We start from the raw sequence: 17,840 nt of genomic DNA on the forward strand, positions 1-17,840 counted from the left end.
TCAACCAGTTTTGGTCGGTCAAACCCCTCGGAGAGGCCGACCTCCGTTAGTTCCGCCCAGTCCAGAAACCCCCGTTCTAACAGTTCCTTCAGGACCTCCCGTTTCGGCAGTTCCTCCAGAGCCCCCCGTGCCGGTAGTTCCTCCAGAACCTCTCGTTCCGGCTGTTCCACCAAGTCCGGAACCTCCGGCTCCTGTGGTTCAGGCTGTCCCTCTCCGTACTCGTTGTGGTCGCGAAATCAGGCTCCCAGCTAGGTTCCGCACCTCGGGTTCTGGGGGGGGTCATGTAGCGACCATGGAGAATGGTCTAGGTCGTCGAACCCTCGGATTGGCCAGCGAGGTCACGTGGGAACGCGACCATGGGGATTGGTCCAGGGAAGGACATCGCTGATTGGTCAGCGATGTCATGGGTGCGTTTGGCGCCCGATTTAGTTAGTTCATCTGAGTCTTCAAGGAAGACAGTAAGTTTATATTGGTTGTCCTGCGACTTGTTGTTTTGATTCTGTATTCGTGTATTGCGGTTGCAATAAACTTCATCTACAACTACAAGTCTCGGACTCGCCATAATATCATCATATCATTATATATACAGCCCACAAGCTTTTTTATTTGTTATTGGTCATTTAGTTTAGAGATACAGCGCTGAAGCAGGCCCTTCGGCCCATCGAGTCTGCGCGGACCAGCGATCCCCACACTAATGCTACCCTACACACACTAAGGACAATTTACACTTACACCAAGCCAATTAACCTGAAAACCTGGAGGTGGAAACCAAAGCACCTGGAGAAAACCCACGCAGGTCACGGGGAGAACGTACAAACTCCATATAGACATAGACGGGATGGAAACAGTGTCTCTGGCTCTGTAAGGCAGCAACTTTACCGCTGTGCCACCCTCTGTATTTATACTCCATTGTATTCTATAGATCACCTGATGTTACACAAATAGTATTCTCCAGGAGAAAGGGAAATGATAGAGGAGATTACACACTCTCCTAGTAAACCGTTGCTCTCAATTAATTACTGTTTTCCATAGAATTTTGTATACAGAAAATTTAATTGTGGCATTCTAACATAAATTATTTAAGTGTTGGTTGCGATAGTTAAATACAAAAATGAATTGTTTCCAAATGCAAAGTTAGCGTACTTATACCATTCTCAGATTTGGTTTTAATTAGCTGAAGTGCAGGGGCTTGTAAATCTCGACAAGTTTGGATATTTCCGAACTGAATGAACGATCACTTTGCCCAATGGAGTATTAACGACACAGCCAGCAGAATGGGTGGCAGGTCAGAAGGTTGCAGATCCGAGACTCGGACCAAGGGACAGTGTGTGGACGAATCATTGAAGGGCCTGCTCAATACTGCAAAGGGAAACGAGATATTGCCAGGAGAAGGGAAGTCTACACTTTCACTCTATCAAAAACGCTGGCTAGGCATCTAGAAGACTACAACCACATCTAGATTTGCTCAGAGGGAATATAGGAATCCTAGAAAATGGATGAAATTGTCAGTTACTGTTCGGTTCAACATAAGAACCACTGAAACTGGAGCTGTTGGCCATGTGATGCCTTGAACTGCTCAACCATTCAACAAGGTCATGGCTCATCTGGCTTCTGGCCTCAACTTGACTTTCTTTCTAGTTCCTTTGACTATTGATTCCTTGGGTCCAAAAATCGACCAGCTATTACATTGAATATCCTCACAGACGCAGCCCTCTGGATCAAAACCTCCACCTTCTGGCAGAAGAAATTCCTCTCCATCCCAATTTTCCACAATGAATCGTGGTCCTGACATTGTGCCCCAAATCATAGACTTTCCCACATCTCGATTCCACCTGTCACATGATTCTATCTGGCAAAGTAATTTTACTAAGTACTTTTTTTACCTGTATACTAACTTTACAAAGTTTTTTTTTGGACCTAAGGACACTTATATACCTTGATCTCTGAAGCCCCCCCCCCCCCCCTCCCTCCCTCTCTCCTTCTCTCCCTCCCTCTCTCTCTCTCTCTCTCTCTCTCTCTCTCTCTCTCTCTCTCTCTCTCTCTCTCTCTCACTCCTTCTCTCTTTTCTCCCTCCCCTTCCCTGTCCCCCAACAGCCTTCACACCTATTTCTCCTCTTTCTCCACCCCCTGTCCCCTTTGACCTACATTCCTTCCTCTGGCTTCACAATTCGCACCTCTATTGCTGGGACTGTGAGAGCTCTTTGCCTTTCTTCAAATGGTGTGAAAGAATAAGTTGTGGAATTCTCTGCCACAGACGGTAGTTGAGGCCAGTTCATTGGCTATATTTAAGAGGGAGTTAGATGTGGCCCTTGTGGCTAAAGGGATCAGGGGGTATGGAGAGAAGGCAGGTACATGTTACTGAGCTGGATGATCAGCCATGATCATATTGAATGGCGGTGCAGGCTCGAAAGGCCGAATGGCCTACTCCTGCACCTATTTTCTATGTTTTCTATGTTTCTATGTTAACTCCATCTCATTTTGAGGCACATCTGAATGAATGGGTTTTGCTGGTTGTCCCTTCAATCACTGGTGGAGTTAGAGTGGTGTTGTCAGCTCAGGGGGAGAGGGTTTCCGAGAACTGTGTGGCCTGCTTTCGGTATAGTCATCACATTGAACTGTAACAGGAGTGTATGACCTAAATAGTGCTATTGACCAGGCTATAAAAGGATAAGCATGGTAAAGCTCTGTATTATTGTACTGTTCCATTTTGATACATCATCTTTTATGTCGGATTGAGTTGTATGAAATTCTCTCGTTTCCTTTACCCCTAAGTCTCTTTTCACACAGAGAGTGGTGAATCTGTGGAATTCTCTGCCACAGAAGGTAGTTGAGGCCAGTTCATTGGCTATATTTAAGAGGGAGTTAGATGTGGCCCTTGTGGCTAAAGGGATCAGGGGGTATGGAGAGAAGGCAGGTACAGGATACTGAGTTGGATGATCAGCCATGATCATATTGAATGGTGGTGCAGGCTCGAAGGGCCGAATGGCCTACTCCTGCACCTATTTTCTATGTTTCTATGTTTCTATGAAGAAGGGTCTCGACCCGAAACGTCACCTATTCCTTTTCTCCAGAGATGCTGTCTAACTCGCTGAGTTACTCCAGCTTTTTGTGTCTATGTTCTGTATGAAATTATCTTCAGACTGATTTATCAATTGAATTCACAGAGGAGTCTGTGTAAATATATTAAATTAATGATACAGTACAGCTCATATTAAAAATCCGAATGCTGATTTCAGGTCGGTTGGCATTTTGGTAGCTTTCTCCTGGAGCTGGAAACATGATTTATTATTTGGGATAATTTGAGCTGTGCGCTGATCAAGGCAGTATATAAGAAAATAACTGCAGATGCTGGTACAAATCGAAGGTATTTATTCACAGAATGCTGGAGTAACTCAGCAGGTCAGGCAGCATCTCAGGAGAGAAGGAATGGGTGACATTTCAGGTCGATACCCTTCTTCAGACTGATATTTCTGCTTCAGAGTATAATCCTTACAGTGACTCTCTCTGCGTAAGATTTAGAAGAGATGATGGGTTGTGTTGCCGTGTGTACACGAGCTGCAAAGTTTGCTGTGCTTTAGCTGTGTAGCAAACGCATTTATATCGAGAGGGCTTGTATACAAAAACAGAGATGTAATGGTGAGGCTCTATAAGGCCAGGCTGCATTTGGAATATTATGAGCAATTTTGGGCACCATATCTGAGGAAGGGTGTGCTGGCTCTGGAGAGGGTCCAGAGCAGGTTTACAAGAATGATCCCAGGAATGAGTGGGTTAACCTATGATGAGTGTTTGTCGGCACTGGGCCTGTACTCGCTGGAGTTTAGAAGAATGAGGAGGACCTCATTGAAATGTAGCGAATAGTGAAAGGCTTGGATGTGGAGAGGATGTTTCCACTAGTGGGAGAGTCTAGAACCAGAGGGCACAGCCTCAGAATTAAAGGACGTTCTTTTAGGAAGGAAATGAGGAGGAATTTCTTTAGTCAGAGGGTGGTGAATCTGTGGAATTCTTTGCCACAGTAGGCTGTGGAGGCCAAGTCAGTGGATATTTTTAAGTCAGAGATAGATAGATTCTTGATTAGTACGGGTGTCAGGGGTTATGGGGAGAAGGCAGGAGAATGGGGTTAGCAGTGAGAGATAGATTAACCATGATTGAATGAGGGAGTAGACCTGATGGGCTGAATGACCTAATTCTGCCCCTATCACTTATGACGTGATCTTTCTGCAGAGGCCCGTCGGGAGTGCGAGCACAAGCCCTGGACAGAGACGGTAACCTGGTGGATGACTTTGTGTTCGATGGCGGTTCCGGGCCGATTGCCAGCCACGTTCTGCACATCCGAAATGCTCCTTCACCTGCAGCCACCTCGTCCCTGGCCATTGGCGAAATCATTGCCGAAGAAGCGGAGAAAAGGTTCAAGCTGTAGATGCTTTTCATGCCCAAGACAACTTGGGAAGATTGTATTGGTACAATATATTTTAAACTCAGGGTGAAACTGGGAACGTTGGGAATATAAGAACAACCTGGTTTTTCGGGTGTAGTTTGTATAATATTTGAGTCCTTCAGATGTTTCTGATTTTAAAATAGTTTTATGAATATAACTTAAGAATTCAGTATGGTTACACCAAAATCTATTTTGCTTACCATTTTGTTTCTGAATTTCGATAAATGGTGTGACTTTTCTCCAAACGGGTTCAGATGCATCTTATTGAATATATGAGAGGTTGCTATAAGTGATCGTTACTGCCGGACTGCATAAATAGTTCTGAAATGTTGTAAGATTGAATCACAACAACAGGAAAGTATTATGCACAAGATTATACTGTGAACAATTTATTTGTGCAATGTAATTGAATATGGCATTAAAAAACTACTTTCTAGTTCTGTGATCCGCTGGAGTGATTGAGACAAATAACACAAGGGTGCAAGCTCAAGAGTCAAGAGTGTTTTATTGTCGTGTGTCCCAGATAGAACAATGAAACTCTTACTCACAGCAGCAAAACACAATATGCAAACAGAGTACACTGTAAACACTATAATAAACAAGGAACAAACATTCAGTATGTGTGAGTATACACACACACACACACACACACACACATGCACATATACACAAATGCGCACACACACAACATACATATATATATGCATATAGAGGGACACACATATATATATACGCACACACACGCACACACACACACACACACACACATAACATATATAACGCACACACACACACACACACACACACACACACACACACACACACACAAGATATACACAAAAAGCTGAAGTAACAGCGGGTCAGGCAGCATCTCTGGAGAGATGGAATGGGTGACGTTTCAGGTCTTGACCCAAAATGTCACCCATTCCTTCTCTCCAGAGCTGTCCCGCTGAGTTACTCCAGCACTTTGTGTCTATCGTCGGTGTAAACCAGCATCTGCAGCTCCTTCCTACACATTTTGTCTGCTATTGGTTGTCAGTCCAGATAACACAGACTAAAGCAACTGCAGGTGTTCCAATCTGGAGCGATACATGAAGTGCTGGAGGAATTCTGTGTCGGGCAGCAGCTGCAGAGAGAATACTGGGGCTGAAATCTCTCATTGAAGTCTCTGACTAGTTTTCTCATTCTCTTTCCTCTATTCTTCTGGAGTCTCAGATGTAACTCTAGGTGGCAGCCTTCTGCTGAGCGACAGACCATGCACCTCAAACTCGTTTCACGATTGCAGCCAGTCAGGTGGTGAGGTTATCGTGTGTGCACCCTCAGTAGTGTGACTGAGTGTGTGTGTGTTCTCTCAGTAGTGACTGAGTGTGTTACCTCCGCCGTGACACTGTGTTCTCTCAGTAGTGACACTGTGTGTACCCTCAGTTGTGAGACTGTTAGTGTGTTCCTTCAGTAGTGAGTGTGTTCCCTCTGTAGTGACACTGTGAGTGTGTTCCCTCTGTAGTGACACTGTGAGTGTGTTCCCTCAGTAGTGAGTGTGTTCCCTCTGTAGTGACACTGAGTGTGTTCCCTCAGTAGTGAGTGTGTTCCCTCTGTAGTGACACTGTGAGTGTGTTCCCTCAGTAGTGAGTGTGTTCCCTCAGTAGTGAGTGTGAGTGTGTTCCCTCAGTAGTAAGTGTGAGTGTGTTCCCTCAGTAGTGTGTTCCCTCAGTTGTGTGTGTGTGTGTGTGTGTTCTCAGTAGTGAGTGTGAGTGTGTTCTCAGTAGTAAGTGTGAGTGTGTTCCCTCAGTAGCGAGTGAGTGTGTTCTCATTAGTAAGTGTGAGTGTGTTCTCAGTAGTAAGTGTGAGGATGTTCTCAGTAGTAAGTGTGTGTTCTCAGTAGTAAGTGTGAGTGTGTTCTCAGTAGTAAGTGTGAGTGTGTTCCCTCAGTAGCGAGTGTGAGTGTGTTCCCTCAGCAGTGAGTGTGTTTCCTCAGTAGTAAGTGTGAGTGTGTTCCCTCTGTAGTTAGCGTGAGTGTGTTCGTCAGTAATAAGTGTGAGTGTGTTCCCTCCGTAGTGAGTGTGTTTCCTCAGTAGTGTGTTTCTTCAGTCGTGAGTGTGTTCGTCAGTAATAAGTGTGAGTGTGTTTCCTCTGCAGTGAGTGTGTTTCCTCAGTAGTGAGTGTGTTTCTTCAGTCGTGAGTGTGAGTGTGTTCCCTCAGTCGTGAGTGTGAGTGTGTTCCCTCAGTAGTGAGTGTGAGTGTGTTCCCTCAGTAGTGAATGTGTTTCTTCAGTAGTAAGTGTGAGTGTGTTCCCTCAGTAGTGAGTGTGAGTGTGTTCTCAGTAGTGAGTGTGAGTGTGTTCTCAGTAGTAAGTGTGAGTGTGTTCCCTCAGTAGTGAGTGTGTTCCCTCAGTAGTGAGTGTGAGTGTGTTCTCAGTATCAGCAAACATATTCATTTTAGCTTTCATTCATTTATAAATATCTGTGGAATAAGAAAATAACTGCAGATGCTGGTACAAATCGATTTATTCACAAAATGCTGGAGTAACTCAGCAGGTCGGGCAGCATCTCGGGAGAGAAGGAATGGGTGACGTTTCGGGTCGAGACCATTCTTCAGAAGGTCATCTGAGTCCTTGCTGCACCAGAGTAAACAGATTCAGCTCTTCAAGCTTATCTGAGTAACTTAAGTGTTTTTTTAAAATCTACGAATCATTCTCGTGACGTTCCTCTCAATGTTGTCTAAGTTCACCACACATGGGGAGACTTTGACTTGGGCAGATTGGATCTAACTAGTGATCTGCACAATAACACAGTGGTATTTGATTTGACCTTAAAACTTCGCCCAACACAATCCGATTCACTGTTGAAATTAGCTATGGAATTCCAGTGATCCATGCATAATAACATCAGGACACCTTTCTCCTTTTAACTATTTTCTATTCCATAACCTGCATGTGGAAAGTGTATTTTGTATTTGTTTTACCAGTGGGTTTTGTAGTGCATTTGTTTGGGGCATCACATTTATCAAGGACTAGTCCAAGTGGACCTGTTGGGCCCAAACCTCTCCTGCATTGGTGCAGCACCCTCTCCTTACCCCCCTCCCCCTCCCCTCTTCCCCTCCCTCTCCCCCCTCCTCCCCCGCCCACCCCTCCCTCCCTCCCTCCCTCCCCTCCCTCCCTCCCTCCCTCCTCTCCCTCCCCTCCCCTCCCCTCCCCTCCCCTCCCCTCCCCTCCCCTCCCCTCCCCTCCCCTCCCCTCCCCTCCCCTCCCCTCCCCTCCCCTCCCCTCCCCTCCCCTCCCTCCCTCCCTCCCTCCCTCCCTCCCTCCCTCCCTCCCTCCCTCCCTCCCTCCCTCCCTCCCTCCCTCCCTCCCTCCCTCCCCCTCTCTCCCCTCCCTCCCCTCCCTCCCCTCTCCATCCTCCACCTTCCCCTCTGCCCCCCTCCCTCCCTCCTCCCCTCCCTCCCCCCCTTCCTCCCTAGGAGATAGATTTAAACTTTAAAATGTGAATAACTTAAAAAATATAACACCGATTTCAATGAAACTTCTTCCATTAGCACCAAAGTTGGGGGAGTTGGGGGAGTCCAGAACAAGGGGCCACAGTTTAAGAATAAGGGGTAGGCCATTTAGAACGGAGATGAGGAAGAACTTTTTCAGTCAGAGAGTGGTGAAGGTGTGGAATTCTCTCCCTCAGAAGGCAGTGGAGGCCAGTTCGTTGGATGCTTTCAAGAGAGAGCTGGATAGAGCTCTTAAGGATAGCGGAGTGAGGGGGTATGGGGAGAAGGCAGGAACGGGGTACTGATTGAGAGTGATCAGCCATGATCGCATTGAATGGCGGTGCTGGCTCGAAGGGCTGAATGGCCTACTCCTGCACCTATTGTCTATTGTCTATTGTCTATTGTCAAAGGGACGACGGTGAGTAAGGTGAGCCTAAAATTGTCGTGCTATCGTGTACCGTTTTGGCTGTAGTTCAGGAACAAACAAACAAACAAACAAATGAGAGTTTTAGTATATAGATACTCAATAACAATTCTAGTCCACTATGCGTGGAAATTTAGTGTCTAAAACCTTGGGGAATCTTGCCTTGGGCTGTTCACATTGCAACCTATTAATTCTCATTATACTTTAACTGAATGCAGAGACTTGATGCTTAGTTTAGAGGTACAGCATTGAAGCATGGCCTTCAGCCCACTGAGTTATGCCAAACATCGTTCACCCAACCGATGGTCACTAATTCTATGTTTTTCCACTTTCCTTACACACAAGGGGGCAATTTACCGAGACTTTTAGACTGAAGAAGGGTCTCGACCCGAAACATCACCCATTCCTTCTCTCCAGAGATGCTGCCTGTCCCGCTGAGTTACTCCAGCACTTTGTGTCTATCTTCGGTTTAAACCAGTATCTGCAGTTCCTTCCTACACACTGAACCTGCATGTCTTTGGGATGTGGGACGAAACCCAAGCACCCGGAGGAAGCCCACATGGTCACAGGAAGAATGTGCAAACTCCACAAAGGACCGGAAGTCAGGATCGAACCTGGGTCCCTTGCGCTGTGAGGCAGCAGCTCTACCAGCTATGCCATTGACAATGCCATATTTTCCATTTATACTATGTACAGGCTTCTCTGAGGCAAGATAGTACACAAACGAGTGACCATGGGTAACACAGAATTTGTAACATTAAATATAGTCTCCCAAGATTCAGGCTTGTTTTAATGAGTTGCTCAAATTATAGAGCAGAGAATCTCTAGGTAAATGTTATGGTCAGCTCTAGAAATAATAATTCAGTTTATGGTGTTTCAAACTATATTAGTACTTCTGAATTAAAATAAATATTAACATTAAATGAAGGCCATCAGTCAGAGTATTGAGTATAGAAGTTGAGAGGTCATGTTGCAGTTGTATAAGACGTTGGTGAGGCCGCATTTAGAGTATTATGTTCAGTTCTGGGCACCATGTTATAGGAAAGATATTGTCAAGCTGGAAAGAGTACATAGAAGATTTACAAGGATGTTGCCAGGACTAGAGGGTCTGAGCTATAGGGAGAGGTTGAGTAGGCTGGGTCTCTATTCCTTGGAGTGCAGGAGGATGAGGGATGATCTTATAGAGGTGTAAAAAAATCATGAGAGGAATAGATCGGGTAGATACAGAGTCTCTTGCCCAGAGTAGGTGAATTGAGGTGCAGAGGACATAGGTTTAAGGTGGAGGATAAAAGATTTATTAGGAATCTGAGGGGTAACCTTTTCACACAAAGGGTGGTGGGTGTGTGGAACAAGCTGCCAGAGGAAGTAGTGAGGCAGGGACTATCACACATTTAAGAAACAGTTAGTTACATCGATAGGATAGGTTTGGAGGGATATGGGCCAAACGCGGGCAGGTAACTGGGACATGTTGAGCCGAAGGGCCTGTTCCCATGCTGTGTCACACTATGTCTGAATAACGCGACACATGACTCTATATACCTGGCAGCATGGGATTGAAATTTAAACTTATCAGGATAGTTCAATGATTCACTGTTTATTGGTCATGTGAAGTGCTGTTTCTGAATTAAGCATTTTAAAATCTCTTTGCTATTGCTCAATATTATTGTTATAGATTGTTTTCAAAGTAGATTTTAAACAAAAGCTGAAAACCAGCAAAGTATTTATTGTCCATGTTGTTGAACCAGATGAAAATCGATCAACCCTTCTGAAATGAGATGCAACAGGTTGACAATGAAACTCTTGGTCCATTTTATGATTTGGACAGGTACATGGATGGGAAAGATGTAGAGAGATGCGTGGGCAGGTGGCACTGGTGTAGATGGGACAGACATGTTGGGTGGATGGGTCTCATCACTCTGACTGAGTGAGGACCGGGAGCGTGTGCGCGCAGGGCCCCGAACGGTGACGGCGGGGGCGCGCGCGCGGGAGGTCGCGAGCGCGTTCGGGGCGGAATGCTCCTGTGACGGGGACGCGCCTGGCTGTGACTGTGACGGGTCGGGCGCGCGCGGGGGGGTGTCTGTGACGGGGTCGGGGGCGCGTGCGGCGAGTCTGTGACGGGGTCGGGGGCGCGCGCAGGGAGGGGGGGTGTATGTGACGGGTCGGGGGCGCGTCTGTGGCTGGGTCGGGGGCGCGCACAGGTGGGGTGGGGTGTCTGTGCCGGGGTCGCGCGCGGTGTGTCTGTGCCGGGGTCGGGGGCGCGCCTGCGCGGTGTGTCTGTGCCGGGGGCGCGTGGTGTGTCTGTGCCGGGGTCGGGGGCGCGCCTGCGCGGTGCCTGTGCCGGCCGCGAGCGCGGCGCCTGCTGTGCCATGGCGGTTGGCGGGCGGACAGCGCAGCCGCGTGCCGGCGCCCACTGAGGCGGCCCCGCGATGTGGGCGAGGCGGCGGCGGCCCCGCCGGCAGGCCGGCCCGGGCGCCGGGAGCCCGCCCTGAGGAGCGGCGGAGCCGGGGGCCAGCGCCATGCAGCAGCCGTACGACTTCTTCAGTGAGGAGAACGGGCCGAAATGGCGCGGGCTCTTCGTGCCGGCGCTCGGCAAGGTAATGGGGGCAGGGAGGGAGGGAGGGGAGTGGGGAAACAGAAACATAGGCATGCAGGGGCAGGAGGAGGAGGACATTCGGCCCTTCGAGCCAGCACCGCCTGATCATGGCTGGTCATCCACAATCAGTGCCCCGTTCCTGCTTTCCCCCCCTAATCCCTTGATTCCTTTAGCCCACAGAGCTATATCTAACTCCCTCTTGAAAACATCCAGAGAATTGGCCTCCACTGCCTTCTGTGGCAGAGAATTCCACAGATTCACAACTCTCTGGGTGAAAAAGTTTTTCCTCATCTCAGTACTAAATGGCCTACCCCTTATTCCTAAACCGTGACCCCTGGTTCTGGACTCCCCCAACATCAGGAACATTTTTCCTGCCTGTCCAATCCTTTAAGAATTTTACAATTTTCTATAAGATCCCCTCTCATCTTTCTAAATTCCAGTGAATACAAGCCCAGTCGACCCATTCTTTGATCATATGTCAGTCCCGCCATCCCAGGAACTAACCTGGTGAACCTAGCTGCACTCCCTCAATAGCAATAATGTCTTTCCTCAGATTTGGGGAGCAAAATTGCACACAATACTCCAGATGCGGTCTCACAGTGCCCTGTCCAACTGCAGTAGGACGTCCTTGCTCTTAAACTCAAATCGGGGAGAGAGGGTGGAGAAGGGGGGGGGGGTCATGTTCGCGGTTTGTGGGGCAGGAGTCAGGGTCAGGGTGGATGTGGGGAGTGAGGGTCGGGGTGAAGATGTAGGGATTGGAGGGGTGGCCGGGTGGATGGTCAGGGTGAGAGTGGAGGGTCGGGGTGAGAGTGGAGGGTTGGGGTGCAAGATGGGTCAGGATGGAGGGTTGGGGAGCCGGGCCATTTCATGTCACTGGTGATCACCTCAGGCAGCTGCAGGTGAGATCCTGCAATCTGGAGCTGAATTATATGCAGGGATTTCTGACCGCATTGGTCAGATTTGTGTCATATCGTTCCTTACATTTTTGCTTGCTTTATTCTATCCATACTTCCCTTTAAAATTCAAACGTGTTCTGTTGATATATCCAATCTAAATTGATGATGTGAACATTCAGTTCAAAAATTTCAATTGTTAAACTGAGTTGGAAGAAATGACACTGTAATTTTGTTAAACTTTAGTCATGGTTTACTCAGTTAAGTAGTTTTTGTACAGTTAAAACATGACCTTCTCAGAGTATTTTGCTGATAGAATTACATTCAGAACATAAATCTTAACCAATGTGGTAAACATTGGAACAAGTACAGACGCAAAGTGCTGGAGTAACTCAGCGGGTAACTCAGCATCTCCGGAGATACATGGTTAGGTGATGTCGCAGGTTATCGGTTGATGCAGGTGGGGGGTTGATAGGCTGATGATGGACAGAGACAGAAGGTGGTGTGAGACAAAAGGATCAAAGAGTTGCGAATTGTGAAGCTAGAAGAAAGAATATAGATAGAACAGGAGGGGAGAAATAGATGTGACTCCAGGTGGGGAGCGAGGAGGGGAAAGAGGCAGGTTTGGGGGGAAGGAGCGAGAGGGTTTTGTGTTTATACAGCTGGATTGTAAGCTATCCAAGTGGAAAATGAGGTGCTGTTCCTATGGTTTGTGTGTGGCCTCATTCTGGCAATGGAGGAGGCTTAGGGCAGAAAGGTCAGTATGGGATGGGAAGTTAAATAGTGGAGATCCAGTAGGCCTCGGACCGAGCGCAAGTGTTTGGCAAAACCCTCACTGAGTCTAGTTGGTCTTGCCAATGTAAAGAAGCCCACATCGGGAACACCGGATGCAGTGGATGAGGTTAGAAGAGGTGCATGTGAACCTCTTGTCTCACCTGAAGGACTGTTGGGGTCCCTAGATGAAGGTGGGGGAGGAGGTATAGGGAGGTGGGAGCTACTGCCTCACAGCACCAGATACCCATGTTTGATCCTTACCTTGGGTGCTGTCTGTGTGGAGTGTATATGCTCTCCTGGTCACTGCAGGTTAATTGGCCTTGGTAAATTGTCCTATGTGTTTAAGAAAATGGGATAACATGGAATTGGTGTGAACAAGTGATCAATAATCGGTGTGGACTTGGTGGGCTGAAGGGCCTGTTTGCATGCTGCACCACTAAACTAAACACATTGTAACAAGTATGATTCATTTACTCTATTTTGGGGTTTAAATTGTTTAAGACTGCATATATTTTGTAAGTAGATGCTATTTAGCATTTGTTAGTATGGGGTAATTCACGGTTGGGAATGTGCGTTGATCTGGGTTCTTTAACAATGGGAACTGTAAGACTGTGAACAGTACAGCACCACTTTACCAAAGATACCATTTTGTTCAACAGTGAAAAGTGGATAAGCATCTGTTTGGAAATTTAAGTTTGATGATAAAAGCAACTTTTATAAGAATGATACACTGTTGCTTGTATTTTCGGAGATAGCAGCACGTTATTGAATTATTGAGACATTTTCAGTATGAAGTGTATCTCTGTAAAGTGTTTTAAATCAAAAGATTGTAGATTTCAGTCAGATTACAAACATGCCACATTGCTGACCACGTCTCACTCCTCCTTTGCCTCTCCACCTGGGCTTGAAACGATGTTTAGTTTTTATCCATCCACTTGTAGCCAGAGAATCAACTGCAGTGATTCCATTCTCTGATTTCCTGAACCATTTCTCCTTGTTCTCTTCCTATTTCTCTCAGCCACAGTCTGTCTCTGAGCCTCATCCTCAGGCGGAAGACTGGGGTGGGGGTGGGTGGGGGGGGGGGGGGGGTGGGGGGGGGGGGATGATTATCCCTCACGATATCAACACTATCAAGCTGGGTCCCAAACTTAGATCAGTGATGACTGTGGAAGAGCATTCCAGGAGTAGCAACACGGTCCATCCAGGAAGCTGCTTGTGTTCAGAATGACTACAAAGTATACGACACGGTCACAAGCAGGACACATATCACGTCCAGTCACTTTATTTGGCATACTCTCATAATGGACTTCTTTCCTCACAAAGGAACTGGATTTTGCAGCCATCAACACACTTTTTGTTAAATGAATCTACTAGTCAAATGAGACCCTGCAGTTTTATTTAATCCTGTTCTGGTAAGGCTAGTGGGCTCCAGCCTCTGATCTTTCTCCCTAACTGTTGCTGAAAGATCATAGAGATCCATTAATTACCTCCCACACTGCCTATTGCATTCTAAAACTGTGTTGGACCATAGTGCGGACTTATTTGGCCGAGTAAGACTAGTTTTAATTTAGAGATACGGCGCGAAAACAGGCCCATTGGCCCACCGAGTCCGCACCGTACCAGCGATCCCCATACACTAGCACCATCCTACAAACGTGGAACCATTTACAATATTTACCGAAGACAATTAATCTACAAACCTGTACGTCTTTAAAAAAAATTTTCGCTTGTGATCCAATCAAGTATCTACAAATCTGATTTATTCACAAAATGCTGGAGTAACTCAGCAGGCCAGGCAGCATCTCAGGAGAGAAGGAATGGGTGACGTTTCGGGTCGAGACCCTTCTTCAGACTGATGTCAGGGGGGCGGGACAAAGGAAATATGATTTGATGATATTAGACGAGGCCACACTGCACCTGCACCCAAAAGCGTAAGGGTTGCACATTTTTCTCCAAAACCTCTGCTGCTGATTTAGTACTGAGGCCTGTCCAAATCTTGTATTAATGCTTACAACTACGGTGTTTTCATTGACGTAATACCTTGCTCAACCTATGAAGGGTCTCGACCTGAAACGTCAACCATTCCTTCTCTCCAGAGATGCTGAATTACTCCAGCAGTTTGTGTTTACCTATGATATTTCAAAGTCTTTTGTGGTGTTTGAGTTGCACGATTGAAATGTTGGGGCAATTTCGCTTGTGTAGTTTAAATGTCCATTAGTTAATGTAAATACTGTATTTAGACGTTTGAGGGTGCTTGTTGTTGGTAGTGAGGGAAGAAAGAGTAATTTCTAACATGGCTTCCCCGACTGAAATTTTGTTGATCAGAAATGATCAGCAAAATTTTGCTGTCGGCAGCACGGTGGCGCAGCGGTAGAGTTGCTGCCTTACAGCACTTGCAGCGCCAGAGACGCGGGTTCCATCCTGACAACGGGTGCTGTCCGTACGGAGTATGTACGTTCTCCCCGTGACCTGCATGGGTTTTCTCTGAGATCTTCGGTTTCCTCCCACACTCCAAAGACGTACTGGTATGTAAGTTAATTGGCTTGGTTTGTATACGTAGAGTGTAAATTGTCCCTAGTGTGTGCAGGATAATGTTAATGTGTGGGGATCGCTGGTCACCGTGGACTCGGTGGGCCGAAGAGCCTGTTCCTGCGCTGTATCTCTAAACTAAATGCGGTTCACATCACCAATTTTAAAGTTATGTGTTTCAGTTGGTTTTGTTACAACTTAACTTTTTGGAGAAACTATTCTGCAATAGCAAAGTATTTAACAATTTTCATGTCCAATTTCCACACAATTGAGTAAACATAGTCTCACACATTCTGCTCTTTGTAAATGTTGGAGTAACTCAGCGGGACAGGCAGCATCTTTGGATAGAAGGAATAGGTGATATTTTGGGTTGAGACCCTTCTTCAGACTGAGAGTCAGGGTAGAGGGAGACAGAGATATGGAAGGGTAAGGTGTGGAGATGAGGCATCAAATGGGACAAAGCTCAAGGAAAATGTAGAATAGATCATTGTTAGCTGGGGTAAGATGACAACGATGTATACAAAGATAAAATTTAATCGGGGACAGTCAGACTGGTCAAAGAACTAGGATGGGGGAGGAATGGAGAGAGAGAGGGGGAAAGCAAGGGTTACTTGAAGTTAGAGAATTATTCATACCACTGGGGTGCTATTCCTCCATTTTGCATTGGGCCTCACTCTGACATTGGAAGAGGCCCAGGACAGAAAGTTCAGTATGGGAATAGGGGGGGGAGTTAAAGTGTTTAGCGACTGGGAGATTAGGTAGGTTTAGGCAGACTGAGCGGAGGTGTTCAGCAAAACAATCGCTGAGCCTGCACTTATTGTGGAAACAGCATGGACCTGGCCCTTCGGCCCAACTTGCCTAAGCCGACCAGCATGTTCCATCTACACTAGTCCCACCTGCTTGCGTTTGGCCCATAACTTAGAAAATGGAACAGGGTCGCGGAGTTCTGTTAAGGCTGTGGTTATATGTGCTTCTCAACTGGCAGTGTTGCAAAGAATACTTATAGCTGGCAAGATCTCTCTTATATTTCTGGCTATAAAGGTTAGTCCCTGCATAGATGCCTGAACTGCACTGATAACTTTTAATATTATCTTTTCAGGAGTGCCGGATGGAACATTCTTTTGGGGGAAATACTGTTAATTTGTTGTGATCATTTTAATTGTCATTTTTCAAAAACCATTAATTTTTGCAGAACCACGGTAGTTAGATTTTTTTAGGCTGGTTACATGTGCAATTAGTTCCAGGAAGTATTTGTGTAGCAATGCCCTTTTCTTTCGAGGAAATGTAGCTTTGTGCCTTCAGTTTTTTTACTTTGCCCAGAGGCCCAAATGAGTTTGTTGTGGGATAGATGTGCACAGTTATATTTTATTATATTCTATTAATGCAAGAGCACCGATAGCCATCTGTATGTTAACATCGATCCACGTTATGCAGAGGAATAGGGTTTATTCTGCTATCCATTGCTTGATCTTATTAATGACTTCAATGGAGAGTGCGCTGACCTTGAAATGAGGAGGGCCAATGCCAGTAGTGTCCTTACCATTAATGTGCTACAGCTAGTTGTTTTGTTTGGCCAACCATTTCCAACACCACTGTGCCCAGGATATGCCCTATCCACATAAAATAAGGACATACGTCCTAGTCCATGCTTGGTCTATCAGTCTTCATTACAAACAGCAATAAATCAAAGGACATTAAGGGTTTGGAGGTTGGTGTTTCCATTCCCTCCTGTGAGATGATGTGCTTTCAGTATGTAGGGTCTCCAGGTCGCAATACAGCAACTCGCCAAGATTGCTTCCATTTTCCCAAGATCTATGCTTCTGAGAAATAACAGAAACGAGAATCAGAAGAAATGGGTTATTTTTGGATTCAGTTAATAACTGGTGGATGCAGGGTTTGGGGGTGGGGTGGGGGAGTGTAGGGACCTCAACTGGGACTGAGTGCTGGGGCCTTAACTGTTTATACTCTCTGGTAGTCTAGTGTTTAATTGTCATATGTACTGAAAACAGAACAATGAAAGTTGTACTTGCAGCAGCTTAACTGGTTTGTAAACAAGCTTGCAACCCAGCGGTATGGATATTGATTTCTCTAACTTCAAGCAACCCTTTCTTTCCCTCCATCTCCATTCTTTCCCCCACCCTAGTTCTCTGACTAGTTTCACTGTCCTGATTAATTTAACTTTGTGTGCCTCGTTGTCACCTTCCCTTCAGACAACAATGAACCATTCTACATTTTCTTGATTGACCATTCCCTCCGCAACTCTCTGGTTAACTCATCTCTTCCCACCCAAACCCCCCCCCCCCCCCCCCCCAGGTACCTTCCCCTGCAACCACAGAAGATGCAACACCTGTCCCTATACCTCCTCCCTCGACTCTGTCCAGGGAACCCAACAGTCCTTTCAGGTTAGGCAGAGGTTCACATGCACCTCCTCCAACCTCATCTACTGTATCCGTTGTTCAAGATGAGGACTCTTATACATCGGCGACACCAAACGCAGACTGGGCGATCATTTCGCGGATCACCTTCGCTCAGCCCACCTGAACCTACCTGATCTCCCGGTAGCCAGACATGTTAATTCTCCTTCCATTCCTCCACAGACCTTTCTGTCCTAGGTCTCCTCCATTGTCAGAGTGATGCTAAACACAAATTTGAGGAACAGCAGCTCATATTTCGCTTGGGCAGCTTACAGCCCAGTGGTATGAACATTGATTTCTCTCAATT

The 17,840-nt window shown here is 46.5% G+C and overlaps 2 protein-coding genes across 3 annotated transcripts in view; both read left to right on the forward strand.

Annotated features, from left to right (window-relative positions):
- Positions 1-4,847, forward strand: part of l2hgdh (L-2-hydroxyglutarate dehydrogenase) — a 62,051-nt gene extending 57,204 nt beyond the window's left edge. Inside the window, exon 10 of the mRNA XM_078406076.1 lies at positions 4,222-4,847. Within this exon, the coding sequence (XP_078262202.1) occupies positions 4,222-4,417 (196 nt within the window). The 3' untranslated portion in view covers positions 4,418-4,847. The remainder of the gene's footprint in view (positions 1-4,221) is intronic.
- Positions 4,848-10,681: 5,834 nt separating this feature from the next.
- The window catches only part of sos2 (son of sevenless homolog 2 (Drosophila)), an 85,521-nt gene continuing 78,362 nt past the window's right edge, over positions 10,682-17,840 (forward strand). Inside the window, exon 1 of one of the 2 annotated variants that reach the window (XM_078406081.1) lies at positions 10,682-10,924. In XM_078406081.1, coding sequence (XP_078262207.1) covers positions 10,847-10,924 — 78 coding nt within the window. In that variant the 5' untranslated portion in view covers positions 10,682-10,846. The remainder of the gene's footprint in view (positions 10,925-17,840) is intronic. The other variant, XM_078406082.1, reaches the window with a different exon arrangement.

Source organism: Rhinoraja longicauda, chromosome 10 (assembly GCF_053455715.1).
Source record: "Rhinoraja longicauda isolate Sanriku21f chromosome 10, sRhiLon1.1, whole genome shotgun sequence".
NCBI lineage: Eukaryota > Metazoa > Chordata > Chondrichthyes > Rajiformes > Arhynchobatidae > Rhinoraja > Rhinoraja longicauda.